General features: G+C 42.2%; 1 protein-coding gene across 5 annotated transcripts in view; it reads right to left on the bottom strand.

The window, feature by feature from the left end:
- The window catches only part of LOC117511182 (protein unc-13 homolog B-like), a 422,327-nt gene that overhangs the window by 126,192 nt on the left and 269,946 nt on the right, over positions 1-26,189 (bottom strand). For all 5 annotated transcript variants that reach the window (XM_034171173.1, XM_034171170.1, XM_034171169.1 and 2 more), the window contains 3 exons: positions 22,405-22,520; positions 7,539-7,702; positions 6,404-6,554 (listed from right to left, as the gene is read on the bottom strand). In XM_034171173.1, coding sequence (XP_034027064.1) covers positions 6,404-6,554; positions 7,539-7,702; positions 22,405-22,520 — 431 coding nt within the window. The remainder of the gene's footprint in view (positions 1-6,403; positions 6,555-7,538; positions 7,703-22,404; positions 22,521-26,189) is intronic.

Consider the following 26,189-nt stretch of genomic DNA (forward strand, 5'->3'; position numbering starts at 1 on the left):
GGATTGGAGCATGGTGGCATTTAAGTCTGGAGTACACAGTGTGTATTTGCCAGAGACTCGACCTTGTGACCAGATGGGTGAGATCGTCATCTTGAGAGCCATCTCATCATTATGGATGCAGAGAACGTCCAGGTTTGATGCCATGGTCTGTGAAAGAGGAGGGGGTGAGGTCTCACGCTCGTCAGCACACTTCCTGAGGTACGTTAGGTTTTGTGACTAACATTTGTACAGTCAGTAAATGTGGTGTCCCTCACACCTTATTATATTGAGCTGTTATGTTAGTCGTTTGTTCAGCTTCCACTGCAGTGATAATGTGACCTGGGTGTTCCATGCCTGCAGGGTGGGAAGCTGATTAAGTGATTAAGCCAGGAAGTGTTTGCTGTTTATGTACACCTTTGAGTGGTCTCTCTGTGTGTGGAGTGTGGACTCACATGATGGTTTCTTCTTTCACAGACTCGGTTTGTCGCGGCCACCTGGGGGGGTGTCGGTGGGGTCCTTGGGTCCGAACTGTTTCTGGCTCCGGACCGTTTGTGCAGCTGGGAGCGCACCGTAATCCACCTCGCAGACCGCGCACTTATTTGTTTGTACTTCCTTCACGTCACTGTTATGTTTATTAAATTCAGTTGTCCTTTGTACCGTGCTCTGCTTATTTCATACTGGGTCCTTCAAACGCTGGTCGGTTCTCCGTCCTGCGTCCGACACATAACAAAATGATGCTCTTCGCATGCGGCCAGTTTTTGTGAAGGATTTATTGTCGCAAGTCATCCAAGCCTCCCATTCACCCCGGAGTGCTGCTTTAAACGCTCGATTCACACTGATGTCCAGGGGTTGCAAAACCTTTGTTGTACCTCCAGGAATCACAGCAGGAATTGAGGTGGTTCTCTTGATGACTGCTTTCACTGAATCGGTGATGTGGGCCCTCATACTGTCCAAAATAAGCAGCGCTTTTTTCCGGTGAATAAATCCTCCTGGGCGCTTTCCGCCACACTCCGTTAACCAGTCCTTCATTAGACTTTCTAGCATCCATCCTTTCTGGTTGACTTTAACCACAATGTCCTTCGGGAGATGGTCTTTCGGCAGAGTTTTGCGCTTAAAAATTACCATCGGGGGAAGCTTCTTTCCAGATGCGGTGCAGCCCAGTACACAGGTGAAATGTGTCCTCTCGTGTCCGGTGGTTTTCACCATAATGGATGATGCACCTATCTTGTTTACAGTCCTGGTCAGAGGCAGATCAAATGTCAATAGCACTTCATCCATATTTAGAATGTTGTCTGGTCCTACAGCGTTCTCCGCGATCTTTGTTTCAACAAACTGTCGGAAATTTGCAACTTTTTCCTGGTAGTCCAGAGGGAGCTGCTGACAGAGAGTTGTCCGCGCCCTGATGGACAGGCTCTTTCTTCTCATGAATCTGAAACACCAGGACGGTCCTCCGTTAAAATAGTCAATATTCATATCGCGGGCGATTGATTTGACTTTCAGCCGGATTTGCACGGTGGATACACCTCGGCCACCTGCTCTCTGAGTGTTAACCCAGTCCTCAAGAACATTTTCAAGTTCAGGCCACCTGCTTTTATGTCCTCTGAAAGCCTTTCTTATCTTTTGGCATTGAATGAGTTCTTCCCGCTGCTGTCTCCAGCGCCGAACCATGGATTCATTCACGCCAAGCTTACGTGCAGCAGCTCTATTTCCTTCCTGTACTGCCAGATCGATGGCCTTCAACTTAAATGCAGCATCATATGAACTTCTTCGTGTGGTTTCCATGATGAGGGAGTGTGGGTTTGAAAAAAATTCTCCGTCGTGCCTGCTGCTTGCATGTGCTAAATGAAAATTAGCTCTTTCTTCTTTGATTTCCAACTTTGACTTCCACCTCTCGTTATTTTCACTTTCTGCTAAAGCGCCCCCTGGCGGGTGAAGAAAAAACCACTGAAAAGCCGCACCTCATTATAAGCCGCATGGTTCAAAGTGTGGGAAAAAAGTAGCGGCTTATAGTCCGGAAAATACGGTAATGTATTTTGTTAATGTATGTTTATCCTGAACATCAGCTGCTTATTATTCAATAAGTCGTCATATTCGTGACATAAGAAACTATTGTCCAATGATTGGTTTGCCCTTTGCTTATTCTAGATTCTTTTATCTCTAATTTGCATAACCTCGGTCTTGGCTTCGACCCAGTGAACTGTTAATACGGATCTGTTGTGAGGATAAATCAATAACCCCTTTACAAACGTGTAAATAGCAGCTGTGCACTTTATGCATTCCTTCAAACAGTCATTTCTTATGCACTGACTCGTTTAGTTGGGGTCATGCTCCCTTATTGGTAAATGTTGTGTCTAATTAAAAGAAAAACAAAGAGGAGGCCGTCACTGGTCCCCATCTATGGACCACAACCAAAACCTGTTCCTCACAAAGTATGGGAATAGTTACATTAACTTGTCCCAAGTCATATTCCTTAGGAAAAAAAACATTATTGGTCATTATGAATAAGGTTATTATGGCCCAGTCGCACGGCACACGACGATTCCTGAACGAAGGGAAAAAAGTAAAAAAGTCACAATCCGTTGAGAAAAGTTGGACGAAAGAGCTTTATCACCAAATAGCCTGCGAAGCAAGAGTGCAAAAGGGACGAAAGAGGAACTAAACGAAACTGAAGCTAACATTGATCTTGATGCTTTAAATGAAACGCGCCTGGAGCCACAGCTGGAGCAGTGTGTGTGTCTGCATATCTGAGTTCCAGGACTCGGTGCTGGGACTGAGCTCATAGCACCTGAGTCCTGGAGAAACTGCAAACAGAAGCTGTGGAGATCTGTGCGCACGTCGGTGGACCCACCTGCTCTGGTTCCTCATCCAGAATAAAAGAGGGATCATCTCCTTCATCAACAGAACCCTCACTGTCTGTCGACATACTGCGCACTCCGTCTTGCTCCAATTAAAAAAAAAAACAACAAAAACAAAATGGTGTGCCGTGGTCACTGCTGTATCACTGTATTACATTACTAAGCCATATATATTGATTTATAACAGAAAACTGTCAAAAGGGGGAATAAATATGAATCAAAATCAAATCAAATCAATTTTATTTATATAGCGCCAAATCACAACAAACAGTCGGCCCAAGGCGCTTTATGTAAGGCAAAAGCCATACAATAATTACAGAAAAACCCCAACAGTCAAAACGACCCCCTATGAGCAAGCACTTGGCGACAGTGGGAAGGAAAACTCCCTTTTAACAGGAAGAAACCTCCAGCTCCAAATATGAGTGTAAAGATGATTGAAACTAGAGCCCGACCGATATATCGGCCGATATAATGGTGCGTTTACACATAAGCACGACGCGTTACAAATGTAATTTTTCTGTTATGACACATTCCTGACATTCTTAATGTGACTTAATGCATCTGAATAGGTCTCTTAATAGTGCGTGTTGGTGCGTGATATTCTTGATATTTGTAGAGCGTGTTTTTGGCTGTCAAAAAATCTTCCACGAATGTCACACACCACCTTCATTTCGCCTCAGGTCGCAACTGAGCGTGTTGATCCGTGTTGATGAGTGGTGATCCTTAATAGAACATGACAATGTTCGTGGTGGTTCCTGTGATGGTTCTTGGACGCCAAACTGTCAAGCGTTATTACGAAGTGACATGGAAACTGTCAAGTTTTGACACAACTTGGAACGCAGCATCACATTTCACTGCGCGCATCAGTTTTCTGTCACGTGGGCACAATTAAACTCGGCTACACAGCGTTCAGTTTGATGCAGTATGCCGAAGAGGAACAGTGACGCGAAGTCAGCCAAGTGTTGTTGCACAGTTCCTGCTGAAGCTCCTCCTGCACCACTCCATGGCACAGAGCCCAACTATGCATGCACTCACAAAATTCTTCTGAAAAACTGGAGCAATCTGAATTGTTAGCAACGGTTGGATGAATATGGGTGTGTGTGTGGAGACAATTCACCTCGTTCACAACATGACAGAACATAACGATGCGCTGTTACGCGCAATAGCGAGCAACAACGCGGAACATTATTCTTGACCGTGCGTAATGGTTCCTGATTATTCTCCAGCAACACCTGCCATTAATCGTAACGCGTGGTAACAGGTTGCAACAGTTCCTGAGGACACTTGACGCCTCTGCCCCGAATCATCACATTCATGATAAGCGGCCAAGAATGTGTACTTCGTCGCATTTGTGACTTGTCGTCATTATGTGTAAACGCAGCATAAGCCCTTTTCAACTCACTATCGGCCGAAATTTTGCCGATAGAATGACGATAATGAACAGCTTGGACTCCGGCAAGGACGGTCGTATTCCTCCCCTCTCCTCCTTTCTGCTCTCTATCTCTGCTCCGACCTTCAAAGTCCCAGCTTCACCAGACTGTGAATTCTTCAAATTATGATTTGGATTAACTATGGTATTGATCAGCTGGTCTCTCAATGCCATTGACACCATTTGTTTTCGACAAGGAGATCAGGATTTGGGGACCCTTCGTGCCCTGATGGAACTTACCCAGCGGGCTTTGCTCTCGATGGCTGAGAGAATGGAGTGTGACATGTGGCTCCACTCTCTGTGGAAGACATTGAGGATTCATTCGTATTCACTTTTATGGTGGGAGGTTTGGTGCTGATTGGTTTGTGCGTTGCCCTGACACACAAGAATATTAGCAAGACGGCTGCTTCCAGAATTTTGTCCCCTCATCTGTCCGTCATAATTAATGAGTTGGGCAATGCTGTGTAATCTCAGACTGCGTGAACTCTTGAACTCAAACGCAAAATGGATTAAATCTCGGAGCAAATCACTGCATTGCAAAGGAATTGTACTACTGAGGACCAGAGAATATTCTTCATAAATTTGGACTCTCGACGGTCAGGGGTGCAGTAAATAGAATTCTGTATCTCTCCGCCAAACATCAACATGGCAGCCTTATCGGCTCCTGAAGGCCAAATTCCCTGCTCTTTCCCCAGAAGGATCTACAGCCTTGGTGAAGGAATTTCCCCCCCCCCCCCTTCTCATCTACCCCCCGCCAGCCTGCTGTTGCCTAGCAACATCAGACTTTACACACACACAGACAGAAACTGGCAGAAATTTAACTCATCTGCACACGACGCATGTCTCCATCCCTCCATCCCTATTACCCCGCCCCTGTGTCTCTCCACTCCCCCCACCCTGGCTTCATCCTTGCCACCTCAAAGGCAGCGCAGTTTTTTTTTTACTGCTGCAGCCTCCAACCCCCAGGCTGGGCGGCGCAAGCCCCTCCTGCTGCAGCCTTCACCCACTTTGCCTCAATTCGGAAGACGGACTACTTCAAGTTCAGTGCACATAAACAATGTCAAATGTATATGTGTTGTCTTTAATTTTGATGTGCGCCATTATTACAGTAAAAAAGTAATAATTGTGGATTAATTGCTGTATCTTGTCTGAGGTAATTGGAGTGTAAACGTAATTGCCCTTTTTTGGGATCAATAAAGTTGTCTGAAGTCTGAAGATAATTTCTCATAGAGTGTAAACATAATTTCTCCACTGTGAGATCAATAAAGTATATCTCATTAAAAATCCTGACAAAGCCACCACTGCAGGAACGAAGCTAAGCGAAGGTTAAACGATGCCAACAAAAGTCAACGAAAGCCCAGATTTCTTGTTCCGTTAGGGCTTCGTTGCCCTTCATTAAGTGCCGTGTGACCGGGCCATTAGTTGCATTTCCTCTTCAGCCACTCGCTCTCGCGATGAAGCAGCGCAGTCAGCAATTTGTTCTGTTGACAACGCACCACATTCAGCCACTTTTCTTCTTGTCGATGCCTTTCATTCAGCCATTCGATGTTATGATGCGCTGTATTCAGCAATTCATTCTTGCAATGTCGCGCCACATTCATCCACTCGCCCTCTCATCGACACCTTGCATTCATCTACCTGCCCTCTCCTCGACACGTTTCATCCATCCACTCGCTCTCTCATCGACACCTTGTATTCATCCATATTGAAATGGATTGGCTGGTCACAAGGCTGTCCTTGTGTTCCACACCAACACTTCCTAACCAAAGCAAAAATAGAATGTGGAGTTTTTCTCCACCAGCTGGTGGGATCCTGTTCAATGTTTTATTTTGAGAAACAGTCACGGTGTATGTGGGGCGGTAACACACCCGAAGACAAAGTGACAACGGTCATCACTTCCAGTAGTATCTCAGCGGGTGTGTTACTCTGCAGTCTCTGCTGTGCAACACATTGTTGCAGATCACTCAGTGTTAAATCTCACTGATGAGTGTGATGGATGAGTCAGCCCTCCTCCCAGGTGGAAAAAAAAATGTCAACCAGTATCCAAAGAAAGCCATTGACGCTGACACACAAAGGCTTCAGCTACTGTGACTCACAGCAGAGCTTTACACAGACATCACAGCAGCTGTTACTGTCTTACCCCAAAGTTGCAGGCTGCAAATCGAACTGGAGCAGGGACATTGGTGGAAGCGGTAGGGTGGGCGTAGAAGGCATTGATGTTGGCCAGCAAGGTGCTCATCACTGCTGGAACGCCCGACAACATGTACTTAGAGGACAGGCAAGAGAAATGACTGAGGACAGAAGAGACGTTGTGGAGGAGAAGCAGGGTGGGTACAGATCCAAAGAGACAGAAGGAAAAATCAGTATATATATATATATATATATATATATATATATATATATATATATATATATATATATATACGTATATATATATAGAGAGAGAGAGAGAGACATGATGATCAAAGGATGGAAAACATGAGAAGGAGGGAAACAGATTTATACTGGGTTAAAAGACAGTGTTTATGAACTGTAAAGCTGGCCATATAGTCAATGGGCCAAACAGGTTTTCGGTATCACTTAATGTGACTAAACAGCACTTACAATCCAGCCTCAGTGTACCGTGGCCTACACAAAAATGTATGGTGGCCATCTTGGGGTGGCAGATGTAGCCAGGTAGGGGGTCAATGAAAAATTACACGTCAACATTGAAAAATGCTCCAATCATGTTGAAACATATACCATATTAATTTGTCTGATCATACGGATGCCACAAAGGTATAGGATGGACTATTTATGACTAAATGTTATGGAATTATGGGGTAAAAATGGCAACAAAGGTCGTTTGTAGGTCATGTACACTGAGGCTGGATTGTGTTGTTTAGTCCCATTAAGTGGTATTGATTAGGTCAACACTGAGCTATATATGACATCCCCATTTAAGCAGACACAACCTATCATGCAGTGCTGGCTGGATTAACCCTCAGGGGTTCATGGACTCACCGGTGAGTCCACATCAATAAGGATGAAGAGATCATTACTCTGTATTAAATACATGAATGTATTCAAAATAAACTGCGATTCTTTTGATGCCATAAGCCCAGAACACCAGTAAGTCCCAAACCCAGTTTAGTTGCCTTTTATAGTTCCATCCACATTCCATCCCATCGACAAGTACATATAAACACGTATTGCAATGTTTCCCAATTTGAGCCAGCTGCAGGAAATTCTCACACATGCAAACCTGTACATCTGCACGTTAACACTGGACTCACGTCATGGCCTGGTAGATGGACTCAATGCCGTATCGCATCGCAAATTCATCCACGATTTCCTGCTGCAACTCATCAAAGTAAACCTTCCAAGCATCGTCACCCTGAGCCACAGGGATCTTAACCGCACCGCCACTCTCCACATACATGTAGCAGAGAAACATGTTCTAGACAGAGAATAGGACAGGACCAGGTTTCTGTAACATCACATTTTGTACCATGAAGAACTTTGCTGGGTAATTTCAGTTCGCTGTCACTTGTAGCTCCCTGATTTTCTTTATAGACAATTTGCTCTTTGTACAGTGGGGTTCAGAATAATAGTAGTGCTATGTGACTTAAAAGATTAATCCAGGTTTTGAGTATATTTCTTATTGTTACATGGGAAACAAGGTACCAGTAGATTCAGTAGCTTCTCACAAATCCAACAAGACCAAGCATTCATGATATGCACACTCTTAAGGCTATGAAATTGGACTATTAGTAAAAAAAAAAGTAGAAAAGGGGGTGTTCACAATAATAGTAGTGTGGCATTCAGTCTTTGAGTTCGGCAATTTTGTGGAAGAAAACAGGTGTGAATCAGGTGTCCCCTATTTAAGGATGAAGCCAGCACCTGTTGAACATGTTTTTCTCTTTGAAAGCCTGAGGAAAATGGGACGTTCAAGACATTGTTCAGAAGAACAGCGTAGTTTGATTAAAAAGTTGATTGGAGAGGAGAAAACTTATACGCAGGTGCAAAAAATTATAGGCTGTTCATCTACAATGATCTCCAATGCTTTACAATGGACAAAAAAAAAAACAGATGCGTGGAAGAAAACAGAAAACAACCATCAAAATGGATAGAAGAATAACCAGAATGGCAAAGGCTCACCCATTGATCAGCTCCAGGATGATCAAAGACAGTCTGGAGTTACCTGTAAGTGCTGTGACAGTTAGAAAACGCCTGTGTGAAGCTAATTTATTTGCAAGAATCCCCCGCAAAGTCCCTCTGTTAAATAAAAGACGTGCAGAAGAGGTTACAATATGCCAAAGAACACATCAACTGGCCTAAAGAGAAATGGAGGAATATTTTGTGGACTGATGAGAGTAAAATAGTTCTTTTTGGGTCTAAGGGCCGCAGACAGTTTGTGAGACGACCCCCAAACTCTGAATTCAAGCCACAGTTCACAGTGAAGACTAGGGATGGGTATCGAGAACCGGTTCCTTTCGGGTATCGTTAAGAAATGATTTGATCCACCGACATCAATAAGCTTTTTGCTTAACGATTCTGTTATTGGTCCTTCAGAGTGGCCGTTGTTTTGGGGGGTGTTTGTCAGGAAAATTATAATTTCTCTACATTGATTACAGACCCTACAGTGGGCCCGTAATCAACTTCTCTGCAGCGCGGCTTTGCTTTGAACCTTGAACCAATCAAAGCAGTGGTTCGCAGATTGAAGCTACGCTTCGATCTATTGCTTCGTTTATTCTTTCTTTCTTTCTTTCGCTTAATTAAAATCTGTTAAGGATTTTATATATATATATATATGTTATCACTGTTAAACATTTGTACCTTTTGTCTTCTTTCTGATGAGAACGGTGTTGTGCTGTTTGCACCTAACCCCGAGAATGTATGTGTTATTCAACCTTGTTTTAGCATGCTGGGGTCAATCTGAACTGGGAATGAGAAGCTGGATGTACTTATTATTATTCTGATTGTGATGTGATGCTTAGTGTTCCAGGCAGATGCAGAACAGCTGATAACTGCGAACAAGATGTGCTGACCTTCGACGATAAGAGAAAAAGAAAGAAACTGTTTTGCTTACAGCTGCACTTATTGACGTGTGTGTTTATGTTACGGGAAGAAACTTGTCTTGCGTCATTCCCCCCACCCTTAGGACAAGTTTTTGTTTATGTGATGAGGGATTCACTAATAAAAAGAGCGAAGCGCAGGCCAGACTTTAGTGTAGCTTTGGTGTATAGCCTGACTGCACTCCGCGCGTAAAATTTGACTTTCTGTCTCACTGGTGGTTCTTGACTCTGTTTGTCTTATCAAAGGTTTTAAGAATGTTTGGAGGAGAAAATACCCAACATTGACTGGGGGCTCGTCCGGGATCTCAACAATACCGGAGGTGTCCAGCGGAGGTCGTCAAGTCCAGACGTAAATCCTTGGCCAAGGTCCGATCGATTGATCGTGTCTGCAATTGTCGACCACCGTTGGCATCGTCTGGTTGACGAGATTTTCCCGAAGAAGACAGACAGGAAGTCGAGTCAGTGAGTAGAATTTCTTTGTAAATAGTACTGAGTGAGTGGTGATCAGATCACATAAACAGTTAAATTCCGCAAGCGATGATACAGAATCGTCTGTTAATGCAAAGCAGTTAAACTCTGTAAGGAGGGTGCGGACTCCTCTGTTTATATACGCGTACCGGTAGGGGATAAAAGTGATCACATAAAACAGTTAAACTCCGTAAGCGATGGCGTGGAATCGTCTGTTAATGCAAAGCAGTTAAACTCCGCGAGGAGGGCGGACTCCTCTACGGTTGCGAGGGACGCCCGTAGTTAAATTCCGGAAGGAGGGTACGGACTCCTCTGTTTTAATACGTAAAGGAAATCCCGGGTAGAAATACGTGCACTGTAAAAAAGCAGTTAAATCTGGCAGGGACGGCGGAGTCCCCTAATGCAGGACATTAGTTAAATTTCACGGGAGGGCGAGCTCCCCTGGTATAAGAATACGCGTACGATTATTAAAAGTGTTTCTATGTGTAAATAGTGTTTTGTGTAAGTGTAAATAACTGTGTGAAAGTGTAATACTTTGGACAACGTTAGTGACAACCGTGCGTGTGGAAGCAGCAGGCAAGTGATTCCGCTTCCTACGGGGAGGTGAAAGGAATCAACCACACGACGGCAAATTAATTGTCACGTCCAAAGAAAGTGTGAAAACTTCAGATTTAGAACACCCTAGGTGTGCCCCCGTCTGAAGTCCAAATTATAACAAGGGATAATAAAAATGGGGGGTAAGACGTCTATAAATAAGGAAAATTTATCAACTGACGACTGGAAATTTATGGAAGCAAAAAATCCAAAAGCAACAAAGAAATTGGAGACCTGGATAAATAAACATGACTTTGACGGACGACTGAACCTGATCAGTATACAGAAGCTAAAGAAGGAGTTAGAACAGCAACATAAAGGTGATGAGAAAAAGATGCAGAAAGTAGGGGCAGATTTAGTGGCATTTTGGGAGGAGGAAGCAGAGAACAGACAGAAGGGATCAGAGAAGCGACAATTAGAGAAAGTAAGGAAAAAGAAAGTTGTAGGTAAGGCAGAAGAAGATGTGATAATTCAGCACAGAGAACCAGAACAGCCTCAGCAACCACCGCCGGCTGGATCGTCGGTGACAACAACACCCTTATCTCCTCTACCAGAGGATGACGATGTACCGCCACCACAGTATGATTTGGCAGTAAAACCTAAGGTAAAAAGTGAAAAACCAGAAAAACCAGAAAAACCACAAACACGCAGTCAAGCGAAAGTGCCTACAGCCCCTCCCATGGTGGAACACAGTGACCAGGGAGGTGCCTATCCTATGATAGAAGTACCAAATCCTCGTGCAGGAACAGCAGGATATCGATCAACCATGCTCGTATATCGAACATGGAATGCTGATGATATCAAAGCAGCAGTCGACATGATACCATCGCCACATGTCGATATTGAGGGATTTATGCAGGATATAGAAAACATTAGAAGTTCTTACCACCTTAGTGGACCTGAAGTCCAACAGGTGTGGATGAAAGCATGTGGCCCTAAATGGAGTCAGGTACGCGGAGACTGGAATCCTGCAGACCAACAAGGCGTACCACTGACACATGATGATCTAGTCTTAGAAACAAGAGTGGAAGCTATGATTACACGTGCAAAAGGTGTGTTAGGACCAAAGATAAATTATACTGAAATTACCAGGACAACTCAGAAAGAAGGAGAACCATGGATAGAGTTTAGATGCAGATTATTTAGAGTCCATAGTGGCATATTGCCAGGAACACCAGTGTATGAAAACAAATTGAAAAATATTTCACCTGTGAAGCTGACAATGACCGATTTGATTCATGATGGCAACTCAACAGCTGTCATAACAGTAACAGGTGCCACTGAAGATGTTTTAAAATTGAGATTCACAGGTATGCCATTACATGTGTCATTTTGTAAACCATATTTGACAGAATGGCAAGAATTGGGACTGACAGTCATAACAGCTTTGTCAGCCACTGATTGGAGCAGAGTTGGACCAGGAACGGAGTTCAGTCCATCAACTAAATTGTATAAAGTGCCAGTTAACGTCTCATTGGTGCTGACAGCTGGAACACACATTGATGTGTCCACTTCACAATCCTGAGTGTTTCAGTTGAGTCCTGAAGAGGATGATCTCTCTCTTCTGTACCATCAGGATTGTGGACAACAGGTCCTTCAGACGTAGGACTGATAAAAAATGCACAACCTGTAGTTATAAGACCAAAAACAGAATACAGACCATGTGTAAGACAGTATCCATTGAAACCTGATGCAATTGAAGGAATCAGGCCAGTAATAGAGGATTTGTTAACAGCAGGAGTAATAGTGCCATGTCCAGATTCACCATGTAACACACCCATATTTCCTGTAAAAAAAAAGGCTCCGCCCTCAGTGGGGTGGAGAATGATTCAAGATCTGCAGGCAGTAAATGCTGCTGTGGTAAAAAGAGCTCCATGTGTACCAGATCCGCACACACTGTTAAGCTCATTGAGATTAAATTCTAGTTGTTTTTCTGTAATAGATACCAGTACACCCAGATAGTCAATTCTGGTTTGCTTTTACCTTTAAAGGACAACGATATACATTTACCAGATTACCGCAGGGTTACGCAGAGAGCCCATCTATTTATTCTCAAGTCATGTCAGCATGTTTAGCTAATTTCGTTCCACCGGCAGATAGCCAACTATTAGTGTATGTCGATGACATTTGATTGCCTCTGACACACGAGAAAACTGCATAACTGACACAGTAGCATTATTATGTTTCTTATTTGATAATGGCCACAAAGTGAGTAAAAACAAAGTTCAGTTGTGTAGGGATAAAGTAAAATATTTAGGACATGAATTATCAGCCACAGGGCGACACCCCTCCGGATATGACCACAAAAGAAACCCATATTGCCAAAAAATATGTTTAAATGGGCAGCTATTATGAGCCATGGCGTGACGCATGTCTCATCAGGGGGTATGATATCGCAATCTATTTTTTGTCTTTATGGGTTCGATGCATATGCAAAAGCAGCATTGTAGAGCATGCATGACATGTGCAAAACACAACTCACAAGGCAATTTGAGACCCCAAAGAGGCAAATTTCCAACACCACAATATCCCTTTCAAGTGATTCATATGGATTATATACAGCTGAGTAAACATGAAGGGAAGGAATTTTGTTTAGTCATAATTGATGCCTTCTCAAAATAGGTAGAATTGTTCCCTACAAAACATGCAGATGCACTTACAGTGGCTAAGGCATTGTGCAAAGACATCATTCCATGATTTGGAATACCAGAAACAGTCTATTCAGATAATGGAGTGCATTTTGTTAATACAATAGTGCAATACGTAGGAGAAGCGCTACAGGTCAATCTCAAAACTCATTGTGCTTATCATCCACACAGTGCCGGATTAGTGGAAAGGACAAAGGGCACAATAAAAATAAGATTAAGGAAATGTATAGAAGAGACAAAACGAACCTGGATTGAATGTTGGACCTAGTAAAATTGTATATGAGAATAACACCAACACCATCAGGGTTAACACCATTTGAGATACTTTATGGATGACCATATCGTCTACCAATTTTGACATGGATACTAAAACAGCAGATGAGGAACAAACATTAGCAAATTTTATGAAAAAGACATTAACACAGAAAGAGATAACTTAAACACATTTACTGCCGAATAATTTTGATCTTCCACAGGACGGCCTTCCAGTAGTCTAGCCAGGAGACTGGGTGTTCATCAGAGTCCAGTCCTCGTTGGGAAGGTCTATACCAAGTGCTGTTAACAACACCAACTGCAGTAAAGATAGCGGAGAGATCAACGTGGATACATCACTGTAAGATACAGCGTGTGTTGGCGGCCTCCACAGTGTAAGGGGAAGTCTGGCTACAAAGGGAGTCTATTTAATTAGCAATAGATTGTCTCAATGCCAGTGAAGCAGGGAGATCCTTGCACTATTAGGTGAGGTGGTTAACAACACTGTATCCTAGCAATCATGACTGAACTACAGCAGACCCCGGAGCGGCGTGCTCAGCGCCGCCGCTGCCGGACTGTTGGTAGGGCAGCCGGTTGCGTTGTGATCTTAGTGTGTTTCGTGCTCCTCGGATTCCTGGCCTGGTGGTTGACCCAAGAATTGCAGCTCACTGTGGACCAAGCCAGAGAACAACGCAAGCAACGTCAGAAGAGGTTTATTCATAATGTGAATGAGACAGATGGACACCCTCATATATACCATACTAATATGTGGTACAGATATGTTCATTTATTGGCTATGGAATTACGTTACTAATTGTTATGTTTGTTCGCAAATACCTATATCCTCAACACACCCAGCTCTGACGGCTAAACCGTACCCTGCTAGGGTGACAGAATGTCTTATCATACGGATGCATAATCAAACTGTATTTCGGGGGCAGCAGTTCTCAGCAAATCTGATAAGATGTAACACCACTTGCCTCAGTGCAACCACTTATATGATAGGGATTTCAACAGAGGACGTACAAGCGTGCCCAAGTGCTGCTCCATTGACTAGACTGAAGGGAAACGCAAAAATATCATCACGTTAAATTGTCATCACAACGGCCATTCCCAATTTGCTTTTACGGGACAGGGAATAAAAATGTAGGTAAAATTAAGAAACGTCTGTGTACCCAAACGTATGTTTTATCAAATAATTTAAGCCTAACCAAAACATAATATGTGGATGGTACTTATCTTCATCACATTGGACGGGGATGTAATTATACAGGCTCCTGTCCACGGGGAACGGATGAATCATGTGCTTATGTTAGTAAGTTTTTGCTACCACCTGTAAATGGTACTCCGGTGTATGATGACATCTATTGGCTTTGTGGTTCCAGACTGTACATGAGTCTCCCACCAAATTGGGGTGGTGTGTGTGCACCTACCCAGGTGACTGACCATACATATGTGGTAGGACCTCCACAGAGAAGAATGGCAGCACCAGACGGAGGAGATTGATATACCCAGATGTGTTACCACATAATCACATGTGGGGCTCGGATGTACTAAAGGACCAAAAAATTGTGGTCTGTAGGAGATAAAATAGCACATTCATTGTTCCCCTGGATAGGAGTGGAAAAAAAATTCATTAATGATTGAAACTCTGAATTATCGATTGGGTCTGTTCATGAATGTAACAAAAAAAAATAGTAGCAGCTCAAAACACTGAAATAGATGCTTTACGTACCATGGTGATGCAAAATCGCATGGTTTTAGACTTGCTTACTGGTTCACAGGGAGGAGTTTGTGTTCTGCTGAACACAACATGCTGTACTTTCATCCCAGACTCCATTCATTCAGTGGATATGCAGGACGCATTGGAAGAGCTGAACAAACTTCGTGATGCAATGCATAAAGACACCCTAGCCGTGAACCGGTGGAATCCCTGGTCCTGGTTGACTTCAGGACCATGTTGGCAGTTACTATTGAAAATGGTGACACCAGTTATTATAGTCGTAATTCTGATTGGACTTTGCATGTGTTGTGTGATCCCTTATATCAAAACAATGGTTGGCAAAATGGTGTCAAATACATTTGTACAGTGTAATCTGGCCTTCCAACAAACTATGCCAAAATATCAAGCATTGAAACAGTCAGACCTTAGTGGAGAAAACTGTAATGACTGTACTGAGAATTATGATGATATTGAAAAGCTCATAACTCCAGTTCAAGCTTGAACTGTTGACGTGATGAGTTAACACACTCTTAGCCTATGAAGCTTTAGCTGAAAAAGTAATAAGACAAGTGGTGTAGTCGAATAATACAGAAAAACGGTTCATTTATACCAGTCGGTAGGAGTGATGTATGGTGGTGGTGTGGTGATAACAGAATCTTTGACAGACTGCCACGAAATGTGTCAGGTTATTGTGCATTAATATCATTATTGTTACCCATGACCCCTGAAGACGTTACGACATATGCAGCCTCTCTTATTCCTGAGGATTGGCAGAAAGGCATAGCCAGACATAGAGTAAAAAGAGATTGGAAAGGAGTAGGAAATCCAACATATATTGACGCAATAGGAGTCCCCAGAGGAGTGCCTGACGAGTATAAACTGGTTGATCAAATAGCAGCTGGATTCGAATCTTCCATCTGTTGGTGGTGTTCAATTAATAAAAACATGGACAGAATAAACTAAGTTAATAAACTAACTAACTAAGCTGGGTGATGCCTACTGTATGTTTAACAGGTGATAAACAGGTGGGAAATGTTAAGGATTTTATATATATATATATATGTTATCACTGTTAAACATTTGTACCTTTTGTCTTCTTTCTGATGAGAACGGTGTTGTGCTGTTTGCACCTAACCCCGAGAATGTATGTGTTATTCAACCTTGTTTTAGCATGCTGGGGTCAATCTGAACTGGGAATGAGAAGCTGGATGTACTTATTATTATTCTGATTGTGATGTGATGCTTAGTGTTCCAGGCAGATGCAGAACAGCTGATAACTGCGAACAAGATGTGCTGACCTTCGACGATAAGAGAAAAAGAAAGAAACTGTTTTGCTTACAGCTGCACTTATTGACGTGTGTGTTTATGTTACGGGAAGAAACTTGTCTTGCGTCATTCCCCCCACCCTTAGGACAAGTTTTTGTTTATGTGATGAGGGATTCACTAATAAAAAGAGCGAAGCGCAGGCCAGACTTTAGTGTAGCTTTGGTGTATAGCCTGACTGCACTCCGCGCGTAAAATTTGACTTTCTGTCTCACTGGTGGTTCTTGACTCTGTTTGTCTTATCAAAGGTTTTAAGAATGTTTGGAGGAGAAAATACCCAACAAAATCCCCCACTAAAACCCTAAAGAGCATACGTCTGTGAGTATGATTTACCTTTTCTATGTTAAACCGACCTGTTATGGTTTCTGAAACAGTTGATAGATGTATTTTATAACTTAAAAACGGGAGCGATGTTAACGCGTTAGCATGTCTATGGCATTTTCAATGTTAAAAGTTAGCATTAAGCAGTTGCAGCAGTCGTCACATTTGGGTGCATTTGTTTTCAAATTGTAATATTTCTTAAATTTATTTTTGTTTATATATTAATAATCTAATTATTATATACAATATATACTTATTTTATACAATTTTAGAAAAGGAGACAAAAAGAACCTGAACAGAAACACAACAGGAAATATAAAACCAACTAACAATGAACATACATAAATAAATAAATAAATACATACATACATACATACAGAAATAAATAAGTGTTTCCTGTGAACACCTAGTGACTCTTACACCTCCATTTCATCCCTGTCTTATTTAAGTTTAATGACTGTTTGTTTCGGTCAAACCATATCTTCAAAGTGTTAATTTCTTCAGTGATTTCCTCCAGAACTGTCTGTCAAGCTAGAAAACTGCTGCATCCTAGTAAGAGCAGAATATTACTGGAATGAATTTGAATAAGGAAAGTTTTTTTTTTTTCCCTCACCTAAATGGATGCTGCACTCACTCCAGCTGATCATCTGGAATAGTCCCAGATTGCATTTCAGAGCTTCTAGAATTGAAACATTTTTCGTGCAGGTGATGTTGGGGGGTAATTTTGGGTTTCATCTTTTTTGTTTTTTACCACTTTCATCCCTGAATATGTCAATCATGAGTCACTTTTGTGCAGATTAAAGTTACTAACTGGGACTCCTGTCTTGTTGCGAGAAAAACGAGAATTGTCCTCCGTTCTGTTCACACAGCTCCAAACGTTGCGTGGCTCTCTGACGAGTCAAGTTAGAATGATAGAATCCAGTCTGAATTAATAACTTCAAAGCGAAACACCATTTTGTATATTTTTATTTATGTCCAGAGATCAAGGATACAGTGACCAATTTCATATTTATTTACTTTAAGACTCAATGAAATACATAGAAAACCTGTAAAGCTTACTTTTAGTACAAAATTCAAGAGGTATCGATAAGGGAATCGATATGGAATCGGATCGATAAGCAGAATCGATAATGGCATCGATATCGATAAAATCTTATCAATACCCATCCCTAGTGAAGACAGTGAAGCATGCTGGTGCAAGCATCATGATATGGTGTTGGGCCTATATATCTCATACCAGGTATCATGGATCAGTTTGGATATCAGTTTTTTTTTTTTGCTCTTGCTTGCCTCTACTGGTGGTTGGCTCTCACTGCAGTATTGTATCACTTCCTGTTCCGGAGCACAGCGGTGTTTTGCTGTATCTGTTAGCTGTTTAATCTGCGCAGTTAGATTGATCTAGTTACCTAGATAACGTATCTTCACGTGCCTTAACTAAAGCACTCCCTCTGCTGAATCACCTCTAAATTATTTACACGTTATTCACTTTGTGTGTTTTTAGGAATCCGCTAGCTTAGCGCAGCTACTAGCTCTTAGCCGGTTCAGCATGGTGGCTTCTCCTGTCTCTCCTGCACTTTTCTGCTCTGGGTGTGAAATGTTTAGTTATTCCTCGGCCTCCTTTAGCAGTAATGGTACTTGTAATAAGTGTAGCTTATTCGTAGCTTTGGAGGCCAGGCTGGGCGAACTGGAGACTCGGCTCCGCACCGTGGAAAATCCTACAGCTAGCCAGGCCCCTGTAGTCGGTGCGGACCAAGGTAGCTTAGCAGCCGTTAGTTTCCCTCTGGCAGATCCCAAGCAGCCGGGAAAGCAGGCCGACTGGGTGACTGTGAGGAGGAAGCGTAGCCCTAAACAGAAGCCCCGTGTACACAGCCAACGCGTTCACATTTCTAACCGTTTTTCCCCACTCGGCGACACACCCGCCGAGGAACAAACTCTGGTTATTGGCGACTCTGTTTTGAGAATGTGAAGTTAGTGACACCAGCAACCATAGTCAATTGTCTTCCGGGGGCCAGAGCAGGCGACATTGAAGGAAATTTGAAACTGCTGGCTAAGGCTAAGCGTAAATTTGGTAAGATTGTAATTCACGTCGGCAGTAATGACACCCGGTTACGCCAATTGGAGGTCACTAAAATTAACATTGAATCGGTGTGTAACTTTGCAAAAACAATGTCGGACTCTGTAGTTTTCTCTGGGCCCCTCCCCAATCGGACTGGGAGTGACATGTTTAGCCGCATGTTCTCCTTGAATTGCTGGCTGTCTGAGTGGTGTCCAAAAAATGAGGTGGGCTTCATAGATAATTGGCAAAGCTTCTGGGGAAAACCTGGTCTTGTTAGGAGAGACGGCATCCATCCCACTTTGGATGGAGCAGCTCTCATTTCTAGAAATCTGGCCAATTTTCTTAAATCCTCCAAACCGTGACTATCCAGGGTTGGGACCAGGAAGCAGAGTTGTAGTCTTACACACCTCTCTGCAGCTTCTCTCCCCCTGCCATCCCCTCATTACCCCATCCCCGTAGAGACGGTGCCTGCTCCCAGACTACCGATAAACAGCAAAAATCTATTTAAGCATAAAAATTCAAAAAGAAAAAATAATATAGCACCTTCAACTGCACCACAGACTAAAACAGTTAAATGTGGTCTATTAAACATTAGGTCTCTCTCTTCTAAGTCCCTGTTAGTAAATGATATAATAATTGATCAACATATTGATTTATTCTGCCTTACAGAAACCTGGTTACAGCAGGATGAATATGTTAGTTTAAATGAGTCAACACCCCCGAGTCACACTAACTGCCAGAACGCTCGTAGCACGGGCCGAGGCGGAGGATTAGCAGCAATCTTCCATTCCAGCTTATTAATTAATCAAAAACCCAGACAGAGCTTTAATTCATTTGAAAGCTTGACTCTTAGTCTTGTCCATCCAAATTGGAAGTCCCAAAAACCAGTTTTATTTGTTGTTATCTATCGTCCTCCTGCTCGTTACTGTGAGTTTCTCTGTGAATTTTCAGAACTTTTGTCTGACTTAGTGCTTAGCTCAGATAAGATAATTATGGTGGGCGATTTTAACATCCACACAGATGCTGAGAATGACAGCCTCAACACTGCATTTAATCTATTATTAGACTCAATTGGCTTTGCTCAAAATGTAAATGAGTCCACCCACCACTTTAATCATATCTTAGATCTAGTTCTGACTTATGGTATGGAAAATGAAGACTTAACAGTATTCCCTGAAAACTCCCTTCTGTCTGATCATTTCTTAATAACATTTACATTTACTCTGATGGACTACCCAGCAGTGGGGAATAAGTTTCATTACATTAGAAGTCTTTCAGAAAGCGCTGTAACTAGGTTTAAGGATATGTTTCCTTCTTTATGTTCCCTAATGCCATATACTAACACAGTGCAGAGTAGCTACCTAAACTCTGTAAGTGAGATAGAGTAAGTTGTCTTCACATCCTCATTGAAGACAACTTTGGATGCTGTAGCTCCTCTGAAAAAGAGAGCTTTAAATCAGAAGTGCCTGACTCCGTGGTATAACTCACAAACTCGCAGCTTAAAGCAGATAACCCGTAAGTTGGAGAGGAAATGGCGTCTCACTAATTTAGAAGATCTTCACTTAGCCTGGAAAAAGAGTCTGTTGCTCTATAAAAAAGCCCTCCATAAAGCTAGGACATCTTACTACTCATCACTAATTGAAGAAAATAAGAACAACCCCAGGTTTCTTTTCAGCACTATAGCCAGGCTGACAAAGAGTCAGAGCTCTATTGAGCCGAGTATTCCTTTAACTTTAACTAGTAATGACTTCATGACTTTCTTTGCTAATAAAATTTTAACTATTAGAGAAAAAATTACTCATAACCATCCCAAAGACGTATCATTATCTTTGGCTGCTTTCAGTGATGCCGGTATTTGGTTAGACTCTTTCTCTCAGATTGTTCTGTCTGAGTTATTTTCATTAGTTACTTCATCCAAACCATCAACATATCTATTAGACCCCATTCCTACCAGGCTGCTCAAGGAAGTCCTACCATTATTTAATGCTTCGATCTTAAATATGATCAATCTATCTTTATTAGTTGGCTATGTACCACAGGCTTTTAAGGTGGCAGTAATTAAACCATTACTTTCCTCTAGGCTGGACTATTGTAATTCATTATTATCTGGTTGTCCTAAAAGTTCCCTGAAAAGCCTTCAGTTAATTCAAAATGCTGCAGCTAGAGTACTGACGGGGACTAGAAGGAGAGAGCATATCTCACCCATATTGGCCTCTCTTCATTGGCTTCCTGTTAATTCTAGAATAGAGTTTAAAATTCTTCTTCTTACTTATAAGGTTTTGAATAATCAGGTCCCTTCTTATCTTAGGGACCTCATAGTACCATAACACCCCAATAGAGCGCTTCACTCTCAGACTGCAGGCTTACTTGTAGTTCCTAGGGTTTGTAAGAGTAGAATGGGAGGCAGAGCCTTCAGCTTTCAGGCTCCTCTCCTGTGGAACCAGCTCCCAATTCGGATCAGGGAGACAGACACCCTCTCTACTAGACACCCTCTCTACTTTTAAGATTAGGCTTAAAACTTTCCTTTTGCTAAAGCTTATAGTTAGGGCTGGATCAGGTGACCCTGAACCATCCCTTAGTTATGCTGCTATAGACTTAGACTGCTGGGGGGTTCCCATAATGCACTGAGTGTTTCTTTCTCTTTTTGCTCTGTATGCACCACTCTGCATTTAACCATTAGTGATTGATCTCTGCTCCCCTCCACAGCATGTCTTTTTCCTGGTTCTCTCCCTCAGCCCCAACCAGTCCCAGCAGAAGACTGCCCCTCCCTGAGCCTGGTTCTGCTGGAGGTTTCTTCCTGTTAAAAGGGAGTTTTTCCTTCCCACTGTCACCAAGTGCTTGCTCACAGGGGGTCGTTTTGACCATTGGGGTTTTTACGTAATTATTGTATGGCCTTGCCTTACAATATAAAGCGCCTTGGGGCAACTGTTTGTTGTGATTTGGCGCTATATAAATAAAATTGATTGATTGATTGATATGTCAAAATACTTGAAGGGGTCATGTTGCCTTATGCTGAAGAGGACATGCCCTTGAAATGGGTGTTTCAACAAGACAATGACCCCAAGCACACTAGAAAATGAGCAAAATCTTGGTTCCAAACCAACAACATTAATGCATCGCAAATGTTAAGAAATCATGAAAAGCTGTGGTTATACAACTAAATACTACACCTGCGAGGTGGGATGGATTATCTCAGCAAAGGAGAAGTGCTCACTATCACAGATTTAGACTAGTTTGTGAACAATATTTGAGGGAAATGGTGATATTGTGTATGTGGAAAAAGTTTTAGATCTTTGAGTTCATCTCATACAAAATGGGAGCAAAACCAAAAGTGTTGCGTTTATATTTTTGTTGTAATTTAGTGATTCACAGGATTGCTAAATAAGCAGTTTGAACATAATAGTTTTGAGTTTGTAGTGTCAACAGCAGATGCTACTATTATTGTGAACACCCCCTTTTCTACCTTTTTTTTACTAATAGCCCAATTTCATAGCCTTAAGAGTGTGCATATCATGAGTGCTTGATCTTGTTGGATTTGTGAGAATCTACTGAATCTACTGGTACCTTGTTTCCCATGTAACAATAAATATACTCAAAACCTGGATTAATCTTTTTAGTCACATAGCACCACTATTATTCTGAACACTACTGTATGTTCCTGGACTCAGCTTTAAAGTCACAGTGCATTGTTAGAGTTACCTCATGAAGGCACGTGTATTGTATGTGGTACGGTGCCACTTTTTCCTCTCCTTCGATCTCCACGTTGATCTGGAGACGGATGGCACCCGACACCGCCGACTTGTCTGTTCGTTTCTCTGGAATCAGAGAAACAAACACACATACTGCAGTTACAGTAACACAACACATACACTTCCACTGCTAATCCCCAAAAACACAAATACAATAACACCCACGATTCTGTCTTGACTGATGCTGCTCACCTTCTGTTCACCACTGGGGGCAGTGCCACAGACAGTAACATAAAGTGCAGAGTAGAAGAAGCGAGATGTTTTCAGCCTTTTAGCTCATAATTTATTTCCGTGCACTGAAACTGCTGCAGTTACTACTGTTTGGTGTAAGCATCGTTCAAGTTAGTCATAGTGCAGACAGAATGCACTCTGCACATCATACAGCCTCCTCGCAACTTGAGTACCAATAATTCTCTTCTTTGCTGCGGCTGTGCAGCAACATGAGTAAAAACAAGCCTTTACACTCCTATTCCACAGGGTGCCATTCTACAATCGCCCACAATTCAAAAAAGTGCAAAAACTCGATCAAATGGCTTAATCAGGCTTGGTTCCTAACTGGCTGGCTTATAAAGTGCAGACCTGGCAACCCACCCGAAAACAAAAGTAAGGAGCTGCGCCCGCAGCCAAAAACTGCAACAAACATTGCATTGGCTTCAAATTTTTACACAGATGGAGCAGGATCAAACAAGTTTTTTAATTTATTTTTTATTCTTATTTTTCTTATTCATTTTTTATCTTAAACGGACACAATGTGAAATAGCAATAAAAAGAAATATGCTTGATAACAAGCAGGAAGAAGCAGAAATACTTACCGAGTCTTACCCCTTCTTTTGTTTAAAATGTTCAAAAAAACACCCTGCCCACCATCAACATTATCTAATTAAGTTCTTGATCATTTACTCCTTAAATGTTTATAAAATATACAGTTTTCTATAATAAAATATATGCTTTCAGAAATAATTATAAATGCAAAATATGAACTATAACATAACAAATAAAGCAACTTTCCAAACACATATACCTACATACGAGGGCTGTCAATAAAGTAACGGTCCTTTTTATTTTTTTCAAAAACTATATGGATTTCATTCATATGTTTTTACGTCAGACATGCTTGAACCCTCGTGCGCATGCGTGAGTTTTTCCACGCCTGTCGGTGACGTCATTCGCCTGTGAGCACTCCTTGTGGGAGGAGTCGTCCAGCCCCTTGTCGGAATTCCTTTGTCTGAGAAGTTGCTGAGAGACTGGCGCTTTGTTTGATCAAAATTTTTTCTAAACCTGTGAGACACATCGAAGTGGACACGGTTTGAAAAATTAAGCTGGTCTTCAGTGAAAATTTTAACGGCTGATGAGAGATTTTGAGGTGATACTGTCGCTTTAAGGACTTCCCACGGTGCGAGAAATCGCGCAGCACCCTCAGGCGCCGTCGTCAGCCTGTTTCAAGCTGAAAACCTCCACATTTCAGGCTCTATTGATCCAGGACGTTGTGAGAGAACAGAGACGTTTCAGAAGAAGTCAGTTTCAGCATTTTATCCGGATATTCCACTGTTAAAGGAGATTTTTTTAATGAAAGACGTGTGGACGGGTCCGTGCGTCGGGACGCAGCCGGCGCGGTGCAGCAGCACAGGAAAAACACCTCCGTGTTGATAACCATTTGTAAAATCCAGGCGGCTTTTGATGGCTTTCAGTGGAGTGAGTATATGAGAAATTGTTTAACAGCTGGACATGTTCCAACTTGTCCTTAAGGCTTCCAACAGAGATGTTTTTCCTGTGGCGGAGCGCCGCGGCGGCTGCGAGCCGACACTGCAATCCGTCCGCACGTCTTTCATTAAAAAAATCTCCTTTAACAGTGGAATATCCGGATAAAATGCTGAAACCGACTTCTTCTGAAACTTCTCTGTTCTCTCACGACGTCCTGGATCAATAGAGCCTGAAATGTGGAGGTTTTCAGCTTGAACAGGCTGACAACGGCGGCTGAGAGCGCTGAGCGACGTCTCGCACTGTGGGAAGTCCTTAAAGCAACAGAATCACCTCAAAATCTCTCATCAGCCATTAAAATTTTCACTGAAAACCAGCTTAATTTTTCGAACCGTGTCCACTTCGATGTGTCTCACAGGTTTAGAAAAAATTTTGATCAAACAAAGCGCCAGTCTCTCAGCAACTTCTCAGACAAAGGAATTCCAACGAGGGGCTGGACGACTCCTCCCACAAGGAGTGCTCACAGGCAAATGACGTCACCGACAGGCGTGGAAAAACTCACGCATGCGCACGAGGGTTCAAGCATGTCTGACGTAAAAACATATGAATGAAATCCACATAGTTTTTGAAAAAAATAAAAAGGACCCTTACTTTATTGACAGCCCTCGTATACATACACACTTGCAGCATATACACCTAAACACATATACATATATACATCCTCAGTTTTATACAAGACTATACTTACATATACTGTATACACATATGGTATTGGGCTGTATAATTAGTTGCAAGTCTTAGGCATATCAGTGACATTTAAGCCCCCTCCTCCCTGTAGCTATCAAAAATAATCTGCTTGTATTTGTTTTTAAACTGGATGATGTTTGGACATTGTTTGAGTTCCTCAAACTATAACCCCCATCTCTGTTGTGAAACACTGCCAGTAAGTTCCTATACATAAACAGAGTTTTAGTATTTTAGATGTTAAAAATAATGCATTAGTATTAGTTTTTGCAGTATAAAGAGTGAATGTAGAGAACTCAGACATCTGAACAGTAGGTTAGCTAAGGTAAAATCAATGAATACAGAATATGAAGGGATTTCTTATCCAAGAAATGCTTTGCTTTGCCATAACTGCAATACTTATAGCGATCAAATCAAAATATGGAGAACTATCTTTTACATATGCTGCAGCAAAAGACTGGAACAAGATTCAAAAGGCATTAAAAATGAGCACCTTTGTGTTGTTAGGAAGTTTTAAGCGTATTTTAAAGAATCTGCTGGCTGAAACCTGCTCATGCTTTGGCTAAAATGAAGTAATTAGTTTTTTTTTTATGACTGAGAATGTTATTGTCTATTACATGTTTATCAATCAATCAATCAACTTTTTTTTTTATATAGCGCCAAATCACAACAAACAGTTGCCCCAAGGCGCTTTATATTGTAAGGCAAGGCCATACAATAATTATGAAAAACCCCAACGGTCAAAACGACCCCCTGTGAGCAAGCACTTGGCAACAGTGGGAAGGAAAAACTCCCTCTTAACAGGAAGAAACCTCCAGCAGAACCAGGCTCAGGGAGGGGCAGTCTTCTGCTGAGACTGGTTGGGGCTGAGGGAAAGAACCAGGAAAAAGACATGCTGTGGAGGGGGGCAGAGATCGATCACCAATGATTAAATGCGGACTGATGCATACAGAGCAAAAAGAGAAAGAAACAGTGCATCATGGGAACCCCCCCACAGTCTACGTCTAAAGCAGCATAACCAAGGGATAGTCCAGGGTCACCCGATCCAGCCCTAACTATAAGCCTTAGCGAAAAGGAAAGTTTTAAGCCTAATCTTAAAAGTAGAGAGGGTATCTGTCTCCCTGATCTGAATTGGGAGCTGGTTCCACAGGAGAGGAGCCTGAAAGCTGAAGGCTCTGCCTCCCATTCTACTCTTACAAACCCTAGGAACTACAAGTAAGCCTGCAGTCTGAGAGCGAAGCGCTCTATTAGGGTGATATGGTACTACGAGGTCCCTAAGATAAGATGGGACCT

Source organism: Thalassophryne amazonica, chromosome 5 (assembly GCF_902500255.1).
Source record: "Thalassophryne amazonica chromosome 5, fThaAma1.1, whole genome shotgun sequence".
NCBI classification, from domain to species: domain Eukaryota; kingdom Metazoa; phylum Chordata; class Actinopteri; order Batrachoidiformes; family Batrachoididae; genus Thalassophryne; species Thalassophryne amazonica.